This window comes from Glycine soja, chromosome 8 (genome assembly GCF_004193775.1).
Source record: "Glycine soja cultivar W05 chromosome 8, ASM419377v2, whole genome shotgun sequence".
NCBI lineage: Eukaryota > Viridiplantae > Streptophyta > Magnoliopsida > Fabales > Fabaceae > Glycine > Glycine soja.
This window is the reverse complement of record NC_041009.1, coordinates 38501118-38521998: the sequence shown is the minus strand read 5'-3', so window position 1 is coordinate 38521998 and position 20881 is coordinate 38501118. Positions and strand designations below refer to the sequence as shown.

General features: G+C 35.1%; 1 protein-coding gene and 1 pseudogene across 1 annotated transcript; both read left to right on the top strand.

Annotated features, from left to right (window-relative positions):
• The first annotated feature begins 857 nt into the window (after positions 1-857).
• LOC114424156 (probable mannitol dehydrogenase) lies at positions 858-16464 on the top strand. Its single transcript, XM_028391010.1, has 2 exons — positions 858-980; positions 15946-16464. The coding sequence occupies exons 1-2, from the start codon at positions 858-860 to the stop codon at positions 16462-16464; spliced, it is 642 nt and encodes a 213-aa protein (XP_028246811.1).
• Positions 16465-18641: 2177 nt separating this feature from the next.
• Positions 18642-20590, top strand: LOC114424155 (annotated as a pseudogene).
• The last annotated feature ends 291 nt before the right edge of the window (positions 20591-20881 follow it).

The window sequence follows — 20881 nt, the reverse complement described above, 5'->3', positions numbered from 1 at the left end:
AAATTATTTGGTGGTCAAGGATTATCACGCCGGTCATGGTCGTGACCAATAATCACGTGACACATGAATAATCAAATTAAGTTATCTATGTGTCACATGATTATCGGTTGGGACCATAATGATGTGGTGATCTTGAAGAACCTAATAATTTGTCGTGTAGTAGTCCTCAATTAGCGCCCCATAGGTAAAATTTACTTAATGCACCCTTGACCTTTCTCTACACCACACCCATCTATCAGTCTCATTTTCCACTAGCAATACCTGTGATAATTCTTGCTTCAAATTTTGAAGCATCTCCACTCCTTATTGAAACATGTCTCTACGCCACTGAAACTACCAAGACCTTAGATGATCACACCAAACTCCCATTTTCCCCACTTCATCTTGTTGTTGTGAAGAGATGAGGAATAGTCTATGATATTTCATAGCCAAACACTCTCCCTCTAACCAACCATCCAACCAAACCAGAGCCACCACCTATTTTGGAATTTTGAAAAAAGATAAAAAGAATAATGGAAGAGAAGATAATATCAAACTGATGAGGCAAATCCTCCCGACAAAGGATAGTAGTGTGTGCTTCCACAATAATACTTTTTTCTTCACTTTGTCTGCAATTGGTTTTCCAAGTTTCCACCCTTCTAGGATTGGCACCTATAGGTATATCAAGATATACAAATGGAAAATCCATATCCTTGCAATTCAACAAATCCACAAACTTTTTCTATGTCCCTTCTCTCCATCCTTATACCTCCAAAGCAACTTTTATTGAAATTGACTTAAGTCTTGATGCCAATTCAAAGCTTCTCATGATGATTTTCATAGTGATCACATTCCTCAAGGAAACATCACATATGAAAATGGTATCATCGACATATTGCAATAGATTTATTTTCACCTCCTTCTTCCCCACATTGAAGCTTGAGAAAAGATTATGCCTCATTGCTTCATTCATCAAGCCATTGAGGCCCTCCGTTACCACTGTAAAGAGGAAAGGATCAAAAAAATCTCCTTGACAAAGACCATTTTGTATCAATAACTCACTTGTTGGACTTCTATTAACATGCATCAAAATGAAGCAAGAGTTGAAACATTCTCAAATCCACCCTATCCACTTATCACAAAAGCCAAGTTTTCCTAGCATATATAGAAGAAAATTCAAATTCATTAAATCATTTGTTTTTTCATAGTCAATGGGTCTTTAAAGTAAACATTAAAATTTTTTGTAAATAACATCGTGAGTCACATAACCATGTTAGTAACGGCGTTAATGATTTTCTCTAAAACTTATACTTTTTAAGTATAAGGTCAAAAACAATAAAGTGAGAATAAATATGGAGATCAAATTAATAATTAAATTAATAAAATAAATAACAAAATAGTTTATTTTTAAAGAAAAATTTAGTTTAACTCATCAAATTAATCAAATTGGAAATGGCTATTAAATACACGAAGTCTCAGATCGACAAATAATAATAAAACTAATTATAAAGTGAAGTAAAAAAAAGTAATTATACAGTGAATAACCCATTTTTCAATTTAATTAATCGGAGAAATATAAATTTTACACAACTACAAATGCTAATATGGTTTTTTTCAAATAGAAAAACTCCAAAAATAAATTGATTTGCCAACTAAGTCTAAAATGAACTAATAATAACTAATAAGTGTAGGCTAGGTTGTATGAGTGTTTTTTTAGTATTTTGGTGAATAATTAATCATTGGCTCATTCAAACATTTAATTACAATAAATAGCCTACTTGAACATGTTACTGTCATAAAACAAAATTATTATCTATTACAATTTTATATAATTTTTTAAAATAATTTGCCTGTCCTTCCTTATTCACATGCTTACCCTTTTTATAATATGATATACACAAACTTTGTACTGCTAGGTTAAAAAATTATATAAAAGCATAAGGTAATCGTAGGGAAATTAAGATGTTATATATATTATACAACATTGCATATAATCTTTTTTTTTTTACTCATGCATATAATTATCAATAACAATAAAATGACTAATCTTGGAACTTGTGCTAAGCTTGGTTACAAGCTATTAATATATTATTTTTCTTATAAAATAAAAACAAAATGCATATTTATTTTGGTCAAGCTACTACGAATACACATGGTAGGAGTCTTTCTCTCTAAGCATGAAGTCAACATGCGATTTTCTATTGGTAAAACACTAACAGTAAGGGTTGGAGGAGAAACTTGGCCTGTATTTATTACTATATGTCTAATTTTTTTTATAAACCTTTTTTTTATAGGAATATACTAATAGTTACTTGACATATCAGTCCAATAAAAGTGTCCTAGGAAAATAAGAATCGAACTCTTTAAAAAGCATATAGGCATAAATAGCTAGTCATCTGGTTCATAAAACAGTAAAAATAAAAAATAAAAAAAATCAGAGTCTACTGCTTTGCAATAGTTCTGAACTTCTGATTCTTTAGAGTCTCGCCTGCATGCGCGAAAGACCAGCAAAAGTGCTAGTAAAGAAAATGCCTTCATTAGCGAAATCTAATTAAACAGAACGCGAGTTATTGTAAACTAAACTATTGCAAACTAAGTACATAACAAAGCAGTAGTATAATTAATTATAATAATGGCTAAGATTAATTAGTATAAAATTGTATAAAATTAAACCTTTATGTATATACATATGTATTTTGAATTAATTAGTATAAAATTAATTGTGTGTTGTTATTATAATAATGGCTAAGATTAATTAATATAAAATTATATAAAATTAATTGTATTTGTTGTTTTATTTCACTATTTAAAGTGATAACTAATATAAAATTGTGTAAATCTAATTGTGTGTTTATTGTTATTTTTATTTAATATAAAAATTAATTTAAATTTTATGAGTAAAAATAGTATTTTTTTAAAAAAATTATTATTTATGAAAATTAGACATTTAAACAATTATAAAAAAATCCAATCCCTCCTTTATAAGGTTTCTGGATCGTCCCACACATGTATACCCAAATATGTGCCAACTATGATGTGTTTAGCTTAAGCACGGTGGTCCAAAAGTAGCCTTTGATAGATCCAATCACTTGAGTTCTTGCTAGCTAGCGACTACGAATACACAAACAAATGCCTTGATATATAGGAAGTTGATTGTGAAAGTAGATAGAACATAATCCAAGCCATAGCTCCTGCAATTTCACAAGCACATATTTGGAATCAAAAACAGAATCTCTGTCAATGCAGAGCATTAATGCTGCTTTCATGTGTCGTCCTAGTCCTAGACATTATTAATAGTCTTCAGATTGGAAATTTGCAATTCAAGTAAGCAACCATAGATTCTGATTTAACGTTTTTTATAATTTCATACGATCGTGCCTACTGCCTAGTACAAGTTGAAGATTCTCTTAAGATGTATACAAACTACAAAAGCCTTCTCTTTGACGCTCTTTTCAGCTTGAGTTTTTTTTTTTTTGTTTTTTTTTTTTAATTTTTTACGTAAACAAAATATTATTATTATTATTATTATTATTATTATTATTATTATTTTCTATTTTCATATCGTATTATGAATTAAAATGAACAACATGAAAAATAATATTCTTATTTTCCTTACTTTCTCAATTAGACACATTCTGATGTGCGTTTCACACATATTTCACATACTATTTTCTCTATCTACTATTTCAAACTATTTTCTTTTCATCTTTATTTATATATTTAATATGCTTAAAATTTACCTCTTTCGATCTTCCATTTTTATCTTTATCTCTAAATTAAAATTGAATAATTTTTTTAAAAAAATTACCAATAGTTAAAGATAATTTTATATCATAATTTAAATTATTCATCATATATATATATATATATTCAAACATATTTATTATTTACTTATTATAAATTTTAATCAGAGATTTGTTAAAGTATACTCACTTTTTTTTAATTAGTACATTAGAAAGTTATAACTACAATTTTCTTAAAAACTACTAAGATATAACTTGTTAATGTACTCTTTCTAAAAAAAAATAAGTGGGTGTATATTAACACATTTTTGTGTACACTTACTTGATTTTTAAAAGAAATATTTTAACAAATTACAACTATGTTAATCTTAAAATATATTTGAAGTATAGTTTACTAATGTACTAAAAAAAGTAAATATAAGTTAGCAAATCTCAAATTTTCTATGTAGATAGTAAATCACATGATCTAGAATGTAATTTTATATATTTTTAATATATAAAGTTTATATGAGGCTTACAAGATTGATTTTATTTTATTTCAAGTCATACATCCAATTTACTTGCAAGAAAGGTAGAAGGGTACATAGTTAAAAAAGATTTGGTCCTCTGTCATGATAGTGGTGACGGGTGAGGAAAGATTTTTAATTGATTTTGTTTAATCTAAAAAACGACAAGGGTAAATATATCAAAAAATTAAGAACAAGTAAGATAACCCCAAGAATGAAGTAAGTTTGATGACTTTTCCTGTCTGAGTAGCAAGATTTCCCCCTACTTGGTTGCATAATGTCAAATCCCAGTTGGTTATGTTTAGTTGTTAAGGTAGAGAATGTGCCAAGGAAGAATTTCAAGTCTTATAGAGTGTGGCAATGTGACTTCATAGAAAACGGATACCGAACAAACGACATTCATCCATAGGCAACAAATTGTGCCTTCTTCTGAATGGTTTCAGAAGGCCAATGCTCAAAATTTTCTCCCACGGAATTACCAAAGACTAAATACTTCCCCCTCTTATTGTCCCTTTTTTAGTAAGAAAAAAAATGATGTAATTAATTTGAGTATCTTTTGATAAGTTATTGTTTTTTAAGTTGATGTTACTTTCATGTTTATTACTGGTCTGATGAAACAATTAGATGAGGATGAGTTGAACTTGAAATGCACAGAGGAAGTCACAGATGAATTTTAGTAATTACTCTGAATCACAACCTTTGAAACATTCTACAAGATTTTCACAAAGATAAACAAACTAATAATAAATTGTAGCATGACATGGTTACATGTCATGTTTTATCAAAATATTAAATATAAGCATTCCTATTTCCCAGATATTGATTTATCACCATGTGATTCAATGGATTTTATCATTTCAATGTGGGAGATATTTCAACAATGTAGGGAAGTTTGTGGTTATCTATGTATTGCCCTTTCATTACACTATTAGAAAATACACTTTCAACATTGGTTATTTACGGCATTCTACATCGGTTTTAAAATCGATGTTGAAAGTACCGATGTTGAATGAATTATTGTTAACATCGGTTTTCCAAAACCGATGTTAACATAAAAACGATAACATCGGTTTTCTAAATAACCGATGTTATACACAAAGAACTACAACAAAATAAGTGTATGCATGATGAACCTTGACATCGATTTTCTAGTAAAACCGATGTTAATGTTATATATTCACATTGGTTTTGTAGTAAAATTGATGTTAATGTAATATCTTAACATTGGCTTTCTAGAAAAACCAATGTTAATATTTTACATTAACATCGGTTTCACAAGAAAACTGATGTCTTGCTATAGTCTTTGTATATAACATCGATTATTTATAAATAATCGATGTTAACCTTTGTACTTTAACATCGGTTGTTTATAAATAACCGATGTTAATATACAAACATTAACATCGGTTAATTACACATAACTGATGTTAACGTTTGTATATTAACATCGGTTATTTATAAATAACTGATGTTAACGTTTGTATATTAACATCGGTTATTTACATAACCGATGTTAAGGTTAATGTTGACATCGGTTTTTGTAAATAACCAATGTTGTTTACTATATTAACATCAATTTCTGTTAATAACCCATGTTGTTTTGAAGTTTTTTTTATATAAACTTTCTGTTTTTACAATAAACCCAAAATTGTACCTGTAAAATGCAATTTCAGACCCAATTCCCAGCAAATAAAAATTTTATTCTGCTTTGAAGTAATTTTAATCATAATAAACATTGAATAATTGATTTATCATAAACAATGATCAACAAATGAATTCAATGTTCAAATTACATAGGAAATGTCAAAAATGTTAAACCAAAGTAAACTAAGCTAAACTTAATGTCCCTATACCCTAAGTCTGATCTCTAACTCGGAGATAATACTGTGCCCACTGGATCTGCAACGCCTTTAATCTCTCTGGCTCCAATGGTCTAGGATCGTTAAAATACTGCATGATGAAATAAATGATAATAAGTTAATAATGTAATACAAATTATAAAAAAATTGAATTTGTTTGAAATAAACGTACCGCTTTCCAGTTATTCCTAAAACTTCCTAAAATGATGGTGGACATCCAGTGCATGACATAGTAGCCATACTCAGTACTTCCTTTTTATCTATTACACTAAATACATAATGAAATTTGGATATTAATTAAAAAATTAGTGTACAGACACATAAGAAATATATATAAGTGGAAGTTTGATGTAAATGACGTACCTTGATGATAATCCACCTAGCAGGAGCCTTTGATTTAGGCTGTGTAGCATCATCAAGACCTTTTAAAGCATTGTTGCATGCGAGTAACAATTAAAAAGTGGTGTTGTTGAGGTATTTGAATGCAAATGCATTGAAAAGAATACTAACCTGTTAATTATCCCCTTAAGGTAGTTGTCTAGCCTGTTATGCAATGAACAAAATCAGACAACTAGGTGTTCCTTGGGCACAATGACCACCATCTGCCAGTGTCCACTGCAGTGGGGATGAATATGGGTTAGTATATTAGTAAACATTAATTAAATTCAGTTATTTTGTGTAACTTACTGATGCAAGCTCCATTGGAGCTTGTAGGCCTAGGATCTTCTTCATCAATTGATTCCTTTGCTTCTTGGAAGATAAATGGCAGCGGAATGGAGAAGGAAGAGAGAGAGGAGATGCCACTTCAAGGAGAAGATGAGTCTAGAAGAAGCTCACCACCATAGGAGGCCATGGATAAGAGCTTGGAGGAAGAAGAAGATGAATGAAGGGAGAGGGAGAGAAGAGCACGGAATTTTGTGCTCAAAAGGAGCTCTGAAATCTAAAGTTAATATTCAAATGATCAAAGTTCAAAAAAATACACACACATGACCTCTATTTATAGCCTAAGTGTCACACAAAATTGGAGGGAAATTCAAATTTCACTTGAATTTGAAATTGAATTTGTGGAGCCAAACTTTGGAGCCAAAATTTCACTAATTATGATTAGTGAATTTTAGTTATGGTTCAGCCCACTAATCCAAGATCAATTCCAAGATTCTCCACTAAGTGTGCTTAGGTGTCATGAGGCATGAAAAGCATGAAGGACATGCACAAAGTGTGACTATATGATGTGGCAATGGGGTGTAGTAAGCAAATGCTCACCTCCTCCTCTAAAATTTAATTGGATTGGGCTTTTACCAATTCAATTAAATTTATTTCCAACCACACACATCAAATATCCACTTAGTGCATGTGAAATTACAAAACTACCCCTAATACAAAAACTAGTCTAGGTGCCCAAAAATACAAGGGCTGAAAAATCCTATATTTCTAGGGTACCCTACCTACAATATGGAGCCCTATATACAAGGACCAAATATAATGACATCCTAGTCTAATATGTACAAAGATAATTGGACCCAACCTTGGCCCATGGGCTCAGAAATCTACCCTAAGGTTCATGAGAACCCTAGGGCCTTCTTCAACAGCTCTAGCCCAATCTTCTTGGAGCCTCTTGCTCATGGTTCTAGTGATTGGTCCCTTCCTAGGGAGGATTGCATCATCCCCTTCCCCTTGAAGAGGATTTGACCTCAAATCTGTTAGTTCCTCCTCCTCAATATCAGCTCCACCTGCAAAAGGAGTTAAATCAGAAATGTTAAAAGCGGTGCTGACTCCATACTCTTCTGGGAGGTCCAACCTATAGGCATTGTTATTGATCCTCTCCAAAACCTGAAAAGGTCCATCCCCTCTAGGGCTAAGCTTGGATTTCCTTTTAGTAGGGAATCTATCCTTCCTAAGATGGAGCCAAACCCAATCACCCTCATTAAGAACTAGCTCTTTTCTTCCTCTATTGCCTTTAGTTGAATACACCTTTGTTTGGTTCTCTATTTGGTTCTTAACCCTCTCATGCATCTTCTTTACAAATTCTGACCTAGATTCCCCTTCTTTATGTATAAAAGAAGTGTCCAGTGGGAGGGGAATGAGGTCTAACGGTGTTAGGGGATTGAACCCATAGACAACCTCAAAAGGGGACTGCTTGGTGGTTCTATGAACCCCCCTGTTGTAGGCAAATTCTACATGAGGAAGATACTCATCCCAAGACTTATGGTTGCCTTTCAGAAGAGCCCTTAAAAGGGTGGATAAAGACCTATTCACTACCTCTGTTTGCCCATCAGTTTGTGGATGACAAGTGGTAGAGAAAAGAAGTTTAGTTCCTAACTTAGCCCATAAGGTTTTCCAGAAGTGGCTAAGGAACTTAGCATCTCTATCTGACACAATGGTCCTAGGCAAACCATGGAGTCTCACAACTTCCTTGAAAAAGAGTTTTGAGATGTGGGAAGCATCATCCACCTTGTGGCATGGTATAAAGTGTGCCATCTTGCTAAACCTATCCACCACCACAAAGATAGAGTCTACACCTCTTTGGCTTCTAGGAAGCCCAAGGACAAAGTCCATACTAATGTCTACCCAAGGTGCAGATGGGATGGGTAAGGGTGTGTATAGCCCATGAGGCATCACCCTAGACTTGGCTTGTAAACAAGCCACACACCTAGTGCAATGCTTATGGACATCTTTCTTCATATGGGGCCAATAAAACTTTTCTTTGAGTAAGACAAGGGTCTTGTCTATCCCAAAGTGGCCCATGAGCCCACCCTCATGGCTCTCTTTCACAAGTAATTTCCTAATGGATCCTTGGGGTATGCAAAGCTTTCCCTCTTTGAACAAATACCCCCCAGCCAAATAGAATCCATCTTGGGCCTTTTTCCCACAACTCTCATAAATGGGAGAGAAATGTTCATCTAAAGCATACAAGTCCCTAATATTATCAAATCCTAAAATTTGAGCTCCTAGGGAGCAAAACAATGTGTGTCTCCTAGAGAGGGCATCAGCTACCACATTTGTTTTTCCCTTTTTGTATTTGATAACATATGGAAATTGCTCTAGGTACTCTACCCATTTTGCATGCCTCTTGTTTAACTTGCTTTGCCCTCTAATGTACTTAAGTGATTGATGATCACTATGAATGACAAATTCCTTGGAAACAAGGTAATGTTCCCAAGTTTGGAGGGCTCTTATTAAGGCATAAAGCTCTTTATCATAGGTGGGGTAGTTGAGGGTGGCACTATGAAGTTTTTCACTAAAATAAGCAATAGGGTGCCCACCTTGTAACAATACAGCTCCAACTCCCACTCCAGAGGCATCACATTCTAGCTCAAAAGTTTTAGAAAAGTCAGGAAGATCTAGAACAGGTGCCTTAGTAAGCTTTTCTTTGAGCAAAGCAAAGGCTTGCTCTTATTTTTCACCCCAGGTAAATGCCACATTCTTCTTCACCAGCTCATTGAGAGGTGATGCAATTGTAGAGAAATTAGGAACGAACCTTCTATAGAAGCTTGCTAACCCATGGAAGCTCCTAATATCTCCCACACTTTTTGGGGTGGGCCATTCTTGGATGGCCTTGATTTTCTCAGGGTCCACTTGGACCCCATTTCTACCAACTACAAAACCTAAGAAAACTATATTATCTACACAAAAGGTACACTTCTCTATATTTGCATAGAGGGTGTTTTTCCTAAGGACTGAAAGAACTTGTCTGAGATGTCCTAAGTGATCATCTAGGCTCCTACTATACACTAAAATATCATCAAAATAAACAACTACAAATCTACCTATGAAATCCCTTAAGACATGATGCATAAACCTCATAAAGGTGCTTGGTGCATTAGTGAGCCCAAAAGGCATCACTAGCCATTCATACAAACCAAACTTGGTCTTGAAAGCAGTTTTCCACTCATCACCCTTTTTCATCCTGATTTGGTGATAACCACTTTTAAGATCAATTTTTGAAAAGATATTGGCACCATGCAACTCATCAAGCAAATCATCAAGTCTAGGAATGGGGTGCCTATACTTTACAGTGATGTTGTTGATGGCCCTGCAATCTGTACACATTCTCCACGTACCATCCTTTTTGGGCACCAACAACACTGGCACAGCACATGGGCTTAGGCTCTCTTGGACCCAACCCTTCTCCAACAATTCTTTAACCTGAGACTCTATCTCCTTAGTCTCATGAGGGTTAGTCCTATAGGCTGGCCTATTAGGAAGGCTTGCTCCTGGGACTAAATCTATTTGGTGTTCTATTCCCCTTAAAGGAGGTAGCCCAGGGGGTATCTCTTTGGGAAATATATCACCAAATTCATGTAAGAGTGCTTGGACCTTTGGGGGTAAGGTCCCAAATGTAGGAATTGTGGCAGTGCTAAGGGATGTTTCCCTTGATAGGAGAAGGTAGAAAGATTGTTTAAGAAGGAGTGCTCTTTTAATATCACCTTTTGTTGCAAAATGATTTTCCTTCTTAACAATCTTCTTGGAGGAATCCTTTCCCTCTTTTTCCTTCCCCCTGGCCTTTGAAGACAAGGCCTTACTATCCTTCTTTTTCTTTTGTTTTTCTAATTTTTCTTCCTCATCCCTCTTATCTTTCATAGTTAGTTGATCTTTGGCCACCTGTGAAGGTGTTTGAGGATGCAACACAAATTTAGTGCCAAGATGGGTGAGGGTAATCTCATTAGTTAGGCCATTATAAATGATCTTCCTATCAAATTGCCACGGCCTTCCTAAAAGAATATGTCCTGCCTCCATGGGAACTATATCACAATTAACTTCATCCTTATATGTCCCAATGGAGAAAGGTACCTTCACTTGTTGGTTAACTATCATTTCCCCTTGCTCATTGAGCCATTGAAGTTTATAAGGTTTTGGGTGGGGAATGATAGTGAGGTTCAACTTGGAAACTAATCTTGTGCTACAACAATTGCAACAAGATCCACTATCCACAATGAGAGAACAAGTTTTATCTAAAATTTTGCATCTTGTATGAAAGATGTTCTTTCTTTGGGATTGAGATAGATCACAAGATTGACCTCCAAGGAGCCTTCTAACCATTAAGAGGTCACCTTCTTCATGGGGGTAGACTTCCTCACTAGACTCTTCACCCCTTACTTCATCTTCACTTCCACTAGAGGAAGGGCAAGAAGTAGTCTCCTCTTGACTACTATAAATGTCTTGACCCCTCATGATCATGGTTTTCTTTGTGGGGCATTGAGAGGCAATGTGACCTCTCCCAAGACATTTGAAGCATTTAATGTTGCTAGTCCTTTCTTGGGAACTAGTCTTAGGGGTGTATTTCTCTATGGTCTTACCCTTATCCTCCTTGGGTTTTGAAGGTGCAGCCCCTAAAATTCCATGGGTGTGGTCCTTCCTTGGATAAGAGTGAGAGCCATAAGATTTTGAAGAAGGCTTTCTTTTAAGTTGTTGCTCCACTCTTATACAAAGTTGGACTAGCTCATCTAGGTCCCTATATGGAAGGAGTTCAACCTTGTCCCTCACTTCCATATTGAGCCCACTAAGGAACCTAGCTATGCTTGTTCTTTCCTCCTCCCTAAGTCCAGCTCTTAAAAGGAATAGTTCCATTTGTTGTCTATATTCTTCAACACTCATATTCCCTTGTCTAAGCCTTTGGAGCTTGTCCATAAGCTCCCTTTCATAGTAGGAGGGAATGTGCCTCTTCCTAAGGGCACTCTTAAGATCATTCCAATACTCTACTGGAGGATCCCTATGAATCCTTCGTTCTTTAACAAGGGAAGTCCACCAATAGAGGGCATACCCTTGAAAGCTAAGGGTAGCCAATGGAACTTTTCTCTCTTCGCTAATATGATGGCAAGCAAAGAGTTGTTCAACCTTCATTTCCCAATCTAAGTAGGCCTCAACATTATCTTTTCCGTGGAAATATGGGAGGCTAATGTTAACCTCTTGAGGCCTTCTATCCTTTTCTCTTCTTTGGGAGTGATGTTTAGTATGTGAACTATGACGCCCTCTATAATAGTCGCTAAGTTCTTCACTTAAACTTTTGCAAGAGTCATGACTACTATAGGAGGCATGTTTTTCTCTTTTCATTTCTTTCATTATTTTTCTTCTTTCTTCCTCTCTAATTTTCTCTCTTTCATCTTGACTTATTTCTTCCACTCTTTTTTTACCTTTTTCTTTTCTCTCTTGTTTTTCTTTTCTCAACTTAAGGGATCTCAACTCATCTAATATCTTATACAAGGGGTCCTTAGGAGTAGAACCCTCACCATTAACACTAGATGAAGAATGAAGACTCATGTTGGTTCCTAAGTTATGGTTCTTTCTTGTTGGGGGTTTGAAAACAAAAGGTAAAAGAAACTATGGTTGAAACTAGCCAAAATAAACACTAAAAGAGGTGTGAAAGATAAGGTAAAAACTAATTGGTAAAAGGCAAGCTATCTAGGTGGTTTGACAATGGAGGGTAAAAGAAATAAGCTATGAAAGTAAGCAAGAAATTAAAGTGCAAGAAATGCAAACTAGGAAGATCCTAAGAGTGTTTGGATGACCTCATTTAAGGTTCCCAACAAAACACTCACTATCCTAAGGGAAAATTGCCTAAAATTATTACACACAAATGGAAGTAGGGTGACCTAGCAGAGGCTCCCAACTTACTTCCAATGAAAGGCCTTTTTGTTACAAAATTTGAAAGCAAAGCAAATTGCCAATTACAAAATTACAAAGAAAAAAAAAGTCCTCAATTGTGGTGGCTATTCTCTCTTTAGTGTTTCACTCAATTTGGAGTGCTTCTTAGTCCAATAGCTCTTAAGGTGGTTGGCCCCTTTCTTCTTGACTCAAATTCTTCAAGATATGGCACCTATCCTCCTTTCCAATTCCCTATATGACAACTCACAACCAAGGAAACAAAGAGACAAGCAATAACCAAAGACCAAAAAAAAATGAAATGAAAGCTAAACCAATAGAGTTTTAACAAGACAAATTTCCAAGGATTATTCAACAATTAAAGCAATGAAAAGCACAAAAGAACAAGCTAGGACTCAAAGAGAAACCTAGAATGGCTCTAGAGTAGAGTAGAAAAACTCTAAAAAAAAAAGACTCAAGAAACCTCTAGTTTTGGCACTTGTTTTCAAAATAATTTTCAATTGAAATTTCAGAACTAGGATTGGTATAAAATAGGCACCAATTATAGAACAAATTTTGAGCCAAAACAACAAGCACACTTTCCTTTCACTTTTTTTTTTCCTGGACACTGATTTTTCTGCCAACTTGTGAGATTTTTATTTATTTTTCCTTTAATCCAAATCGCTTTGTTCTTTTTTTATAATTTTGGTCCAGATGTCTAAAAAATTCAGTAAAAGTTTCAGCTCAAAAAACGTAGTGACCAATTCCCAGTAATTTATACAAGTTTGTATGTTCAAGCTGCCAGCACCAGCGATTTCAACCTAGAAATCAAGAGTAGTGTTTATGTTGCTTAAGGCTTGGATAGTTACAATTTGTGTTTGCTTATGCTCAATTATCTTGAATAACACAATTAAAGAGAGCTTAAGACTTATTTTGATTCACAAATCCAGCCACAACTCAGCACCACAACTCAACTTCATCATAGGCATCATGTAGGAAACTTAGAAAGCAAAAAAAATGTTCAAGAACAAGACTACTTCTAGGAATTGATTTAGAACATGTTATGAACTAAATAACATGCATGAATTAGACTCAAAATTCAAAAGATAGGCTAAGAATAACAAGAATACATGAGCAAATGTATCTAGCATTCAATCAACAAAATAAAATTCAACACAAACTTAGAACATAATGTGACAATTACTATGACTAAACATGACTCTAAGACAACATGGATTAAGTGATTTACACTTAGATTTTTGTGTTTTTTTAATCAATATTTTGGAAGAAAATTTAGATCTAATGTTCAGCACAAGAATATTATGAATGAAAAATGATAGAACCTAAAATCAACACAAAAACAAGATTCAAGAGTAGATCTACAAAATTTGAACCATAGAAATGCAAGAACAAGTGTAGATCTAAGATTTAATCGGTTTATTTTTTTTTAATCTACTCTAAACAGTACCAAACCACAAGACAATGGAGGATATACATGGAGAATAAGATGAAGAACAAGGAATTAAAGAGAATTCACCGAACAAAAAGATAGAGGAAGCAAAAGAACATCACCTAAATGAAGATGCTCTTGATACCACATGATGCAAGCTCCATTGGAGCTTGTAGGCCTAGGATCTTCTTCATCAATTGATTCCTTTGCTTCTTCGAAGATAAATGGCAGCGGAATGGAGAAGGAAGAGAGAGAGGAGACGCCACTTCAAGGAGAAGATGAGTCTAGAAGAAGCTCACCACCATAGGAGGCCATGGATAAGAGCTTGGAGGAAGAAAGAGATGAATGAAGGGAGAGGGAGAGAAGAGCACGAAATTTTGTGCTCAAAAGGAGCTCTGAAATCTAAAGTTAATATTCAAATGATCAAAGTTCAAAAAAATACACACACATGACCTCTATTTATAGCCTAAGTGTCACACAAAATTGGAGGGAAATTCAAATTTTACTTGAATTTGAAATTGAATTTGTGGAGCCAAACTTTGGAGCCAAAATTTCACTAATTATGATTAGTGAATTTTAGTTATGGTTCAGCCCACTAATCCAAGATCAATTCCAAGATTCTCCACTAAGTGTGCTTAGGTGTCATGAGGCATGAAAAGCATGAAGGACATGCACAAAGTGTGACTATATGATGTGGCAATGGGGTGTAGTAAGCAAATGCTCACCTCCCCCTCTAAAATTTAATTGGATTGGGCTTCTACCAATTCAATTAAATTTATTTCCAACCACACACATCAAATATCCACTTAGTGCATGTGAAATTACAAAACTACCCCTGATACAAAAACTAGTCTAGGTGCCCAAAAATACAAGGGCTGAAAAATCCTATATTTCTAGGGTACCCTACCTACAATATGGAGCCCTATATACAAGGACCAAATATAATGACATCCTAGTCTAATATGTACAAAGATAATTGGACCCAACCTTGGCCCATGGGCTCAGAAATCTACCCTAAGGTTCATGAGAACCCTAGGGCCTTCTTCAACAGCTCTAGCCCAATCTTCTTGGAGCCTCTTGCTCATGGTTCTAGTGATTGGTCCCTTCCTAGGGAGGATTGCATCACTTACCCATTTAGGTAGGCTCCAAGATAGATATCCCGTTTTGAACTCTGCATCCAAGTCTTTATGTAACTTTCAAACTCAAACTGCGATTGCCCAGACCTCTGAATGGACTGTGGCTCGAGGAATCCATAGATATCAGAATTCCCCGCTCGCATACTTGTATCAGTGAGATGCCTGTTTATGTTAAGTCAAAGTTAAATATTTATGAATTGAAAGCAATAACTTAGGTAATTAAAAGTAATCTAAAATGACTTACAGAATCCACAACTGTAACACAGATATGCTGAGACATTGACCACCGTGTGCGATTTCGGAGAGGTCCATAACTTACATATCCTAAAATATAAATTAGATATCCTAAAGCTTCTTAGATATGGGCAAACATGGAATAAGCTTTACTTCTTGGATATGTTTTATGTTATTGTGAGATGTTCAAGCAGCTTAAATACAACACATCCATAAAGTTGTTAATCTTGTGACCTATTAAAGAGCCTGTACTTTGAGGATCAGTATAGTTGTAGTTTATTTAGTTTGAAAGCAACTATAGGATGCTTGGGAATTTTTTAGTTGTGCTCATTCCATGCAACTTGTTTCCATTTGAAGTATATGATGAATTTTTGAGCATGCATAACATGCAGCTAGGCACGAGGAATTATAGTTTGACATATAGAAACCTAAATTCAATTTGATTCTAATTAATGTGAGAAATGGTGCAGGCACGAGGTAGCTGGTGTAGTGACAGAGGTGGGAAGCAAAGTAGAAAAGTTCAAAGTTGGAGACAAGGTTGGTGTGGGATGCTTGGTTGATTCCTGCCGCACCTGCCAGAACTGTGATGACAATCTTGAGAATTATTGTCCTCAATATACGCTCACATATGGTGCCAAATATAGAGATGGCACCATCACATACGGAGGCTACTCTAACTCAATGGTTGCAGATGAGCATTTTGTGATTCGCATTCCTTATAGCTTAGCACTTGATGCTGCTGCACCTCTTCTTTGTGCTGGCATCACTGTGTATAGCCCTCTCAGATATTATGGACTTGACAAGCCTGACCTACATGTTGGTGTGGTTCGTCTCGGTGGACTAGGCCACATGGCAGTCAAGTTTGCCAAAGCTTTTGGAGCTAAGGTCACAGTAATAAGTACATCACCTAGTAAAAAGGATGAAGGAATACAACATCTTGGAGCTTTTTTTTTGGATAGCAAAGGTAGATTTTATTAGATAAAAGTACTAGAGGTACTAAAGATACATTAAAGTTATAGATAGGCGACTAGATATAGGAATCAGGCTGTGTATCAGTCTGATCAATCCAGAATTCTGAACAACAAATACAACACCTTGCCCCATAGGTTTTTTGTTTCCTAATTGCAAAAACCATCTATTAGGTTGCTAGACAACATCTTGGAGTTGATTCCTTTCTACTAAGCCGTGACCAACATCAGATGCAGGTAACTATATATATGCCAATGCCATGCATTTGGAATATTGTGAAAATATCAAAATACACACATTTCTCTCAATTAACTAATGTTGATAATTTCGTAGGCTGCAATGGGTGCTTTGGATGGTATTATTGACACAGTTTCTGCGGTTCATCCTCTCTTACCTCTCATTGGTTTGCTCAAGTCTCATGGAAAGATTGTAATGATGGGTGCACCAGAGAAGCCTTTGGAACTGCCAGTCTTTCCTTTACTTGATGGTAAGCATGTGAAAAATATTTCCCTTTATAGGATGCAGAGCACATGAAAGCATATGTGATGATTCATATATAAGAATAGTTTAGTGCAAAACTTAAGTAGATTGATGCCAATTAACTTAGGTACTATTTAACATAATTGGCAGGGAGAAAGATAGTAGCTGGCAGTCTGATTGGAGGGTTAAAGGAGACACAAGAAATGATTGATTTTGCAGCGAAACACAATGTCAAACCTGACATTGAAGTCATTCTTATGGACTGCCAACACAGCAATGGAACGACTCCTTAAAGCAGATGTTAAATATCGATTTGTTATTGACATTGGAAACACACTGAAAGTCTGAAACCAAGCTCTTAAATTTCAGAGAATGAATCGTTGTCCACTAGTTAACAAAGGGGAAATGTGATAACTTTCAACCCTGCCACTTGTCAAGGAATTAGTGATCTCGATTTGCATTATATATTTTTGTTAGGTTGTTGTGTCTTGAATAAGAACTTTTCTCTTGCATGTAATCGGGCATTGATACATCCTTTGTATTCGCAACAATATTGTAATTTTTTTTAATCGGTATCATTATTCATTAAGTGGTTATGGAAATTGTGATTCCAACCATAACTATTTGATGAGTTAAAAAATTGGGTCAGCACGTTTTGAATGTTGTCTTCCTTTAGCATCATGATAATCGAAATTATCTTTGAAGGAATTTGTGGTTAGCGTGCTATATTCTACCCAAATAATATTTTTTTCAAATAAATTCTCTGTCGATCATTTGGATCATCAAAACAATGACCAGATTAATGCATTAAGAATACAAAATCTTGCAAGCAATAATTACAAGGAAGATTTTCCTTTTTACAACACATTGTAGGTTAATTTGTAGGTTTGAGGCCTCATTCATGTTTTTGGCATTAGATAGATATAGAAACCTCTACGAGTGTGAGTATTCTTTGAATTGTGAGGTCTTTTCCACCTTATATTGGAAGTTTGAAGGGAAGAAGAGGAAGACACAATCGTGGGGGTGTAGAAATAGGATTAAAAAAGGTACAAGGGGGTTAACTTAGCAAATAGGGAGGTGCATTTAGCAAGAGCATAAAATAAAATTGGAGATTATATTAGTACTTAGAATAACTAAAAGGATAATAAATTGTGTCTTAATTAGTTTAATAAAATAGGTGTTGTTACTAGTAAAAGTGGCCTTTCATACATAAGTGGCTTAGATTAAATATAGAGTTGAACCCAAGTGACTCTAGTTTAATTAGTTGGGGGTTTCTAGTCTCACCCCCAAATCTCATCCCCCAGCATTGGTAAAATTACCTACCTACCATCTTCCCTCATAATCTTCTCTTATGGCACTCCCACCATCTCTTCTCTCCCTTTTTTACATCACATCCTAGGGGCAAGAGGTTAACATCAACATTGGTATAGAGAATGGAGACTATAGTATAGTAGGGTTTGGTTATTTATATAGAGAAATGAAATGAGAATGGAGAGTGTTGGTTGGTGGGGGCGAGGGAGTAAGTACAGTCTGTAAAGGACAAGCTCTTCGTCCTCTCCTCTCCCCAATTTCATTCACTACTCTGCCGTTTGGGTGTTCCTACTACTACTGCTACTACCTTGATGATGGATACATAGACTTCTCTCTCTCTCTCTCTCTCTCTAATTGATTATGCAAGAGTGGACAACGAGTAAGAAAATAAGAGCATGTCTGGTAGAGGGAAAGGAGTGGGAGGGTGCAAATAGAATGATGCACCCACTATTGCTAATTTCAATTCTCACATGGGATGGGGTTTCTATCTTCTACCATTGATTTGAATGATCAATCATCTCATTCTCCCTCAACAGATCCTTCCTCTGCATTGCTACCACTTACTTAATAAAGAAAATGACAGTGATATATCTTTGGGTACAATAGTTTATTAAACAATAATTAGTTATCAACATTTGTGGTTCTAAATAATAAGGAGTTAAACAGGTTTAAATTCAAGATAAATAACACAAATATTGAGAAAATTTTAGGTCCATTATTTATTCAAGTTTTAGGTTAGTTAGAAGAAGTTGAGCAAAATAAAAATAATGAGTTCAACATAGCCTTATATTATTAGGTTAGTTAGAAGAAGTTGAGCAAAATAAAAATTAGGTTAATAAGAATATTAGCTGGGTTAATTTAATGACTCAATAATTACTTATTAATTTATTATCTTTTCCTAGTATGTAAGTCACTTATATACCTACCTTCTCTAGTCTTTGTCTTGTTTGCCAAATTTTATAAAGTTACACTTTTAATTAGTTTTTACAAAATGTAAATTTTATCAATTTAGTTATTAAAATAAATCAAGGTTTTTACCTGTTATGGACCAAGGCTTGTTATGGACCAATTCTTAAGGCCTGACCTAGCCTATTTCAAAGCCCAGGCTGGTCTGATAAGCCAGAAATTAACTCTGTCACCTCATTCTCAGTCTCGCCAACGAACGAATAACAGTCCTAAATTTTCCATCAATCTAATTCTATTTTAATTTATTTTTTTTATTTCTAGCCATGATTGTTTCTATTTGTTTGGATTCAGCTCTAGTCTTTTGTGTTGGAAACAGTTTCTTGTTTCGATTCAGCTTTAGTTTTGTGTTTGACAGTAAATTAAAAAAAGAAAAGAAATCACAAAGTGCATACAATGGGGGAACACATGAATGCATGATATAAAAAGTCATCAATGACATAAGAAGAAAAAAGGCTTCAGGCTTGATATAACTCTTGTGCTAATCAATGTTATTTGGGTGCTTTTAATTCAGAGGAGTTGCTATTAAGGATCCATCTGCTCCCCATGGAGTTCGACTTTTGATTGAGGACTATCCTTATGCTTCTGATGGGCTAGAGATATGGGATGCTATCAAGTCTTAGGTGGAAGAATATGTCTCATTCTACTACAAGTCAGCTGAGGAACTTCAAAAAGACCCCGAGCTCCAAGCTTGGTGGAAAGAACTTGTAGAGGTGGGTCATGGGGATTTGAAGGATAAGCCATGGTGGCAAAAGATGCAAACTCGTGAAGAGTTGGTTGAAGCTTCCGCTATGGATTGCTTCAGCTCTTCATGCTGTTGTTAACTTTGGACAGTATCCATATGGAGGTTTAATCCTGAATAGGCCAACTATTAGCAGGAGATTCATGCCTGAGAAAGGGTCTCCTGAATATGATGCATTGGCTAAGAACCCTGAGAAGGAGTTTTTGAAGACTATTACTGCAAGAAAGAGACCCTCATTGACCTTACAGTTATAGAAATTTTATCAAGGCACGCATCTGATGAGTTCTACCTTGGGCAGAGAGATGGTGGTGACTACTGGACATCTGATGTCGGGCCATTAGAGGCCTTTAAGAGGTTTGGAAAGAATCTTGAAGAGATTGAAAAGAAGCTTATAGAGAAGAACAATGATGAGACATTGAGAAACCGCTATGGGCCGGCTAAAATGCCTTACACTTTGCTCTATCCTTCTAGTGAGGAGGGATTGACTTTCAGAGGAATTCCCAACAGTATCTCTATCTAAGGGCTCTATGGTTGCTGAAGTACTGTCCCTGCCTTTAAATAAATGTGAAACAGAAGGAATCTGATTCCTTCATCAGTTGTGTATGTTTAAGTTATGTATTTGGAGTGGCTGAATGTACTTGTATTGCCATATATCTTATTTTGGGATAACTGAAGTACCCTAATTAGTAAAACCAACTTTATTCAGTGACTGATAAAACAACAACAGCCAAGCCTTTTCCCACTAGGTGGAGTTCACTACATGAATCAGACAATGCCATAATGTTCCATTGTATCTCTAAATCTTTTTTAATTCTTTTGCTTACGATTTTTCTTACTCTCCCTCTGCCTCTAGTGACTAGGCTATCCTCCATATGATCTACTCTCCTTACTAAGGCTTATAAGATCATCCTCACACATGCTCAACCCTCT

What these genes read in the sequence shown, in the direction of transcription:
- LOC114424156 (XM_028391010.1), top strand. Translation starts at nt 858, where the DNA reads ATGGTATCATCGACATATTGCAATAGATTTATTTTCACCTCCTTCTTC. An exon ending in TGAGGCCCTCCGTTACCACT is followed by an intron (nt 981 to 15,945) that starts GTAAAGAGGAAA and finishes AATTAATGTGAG; the next exon opens with AAATGGTGCAGGCACGAGGT.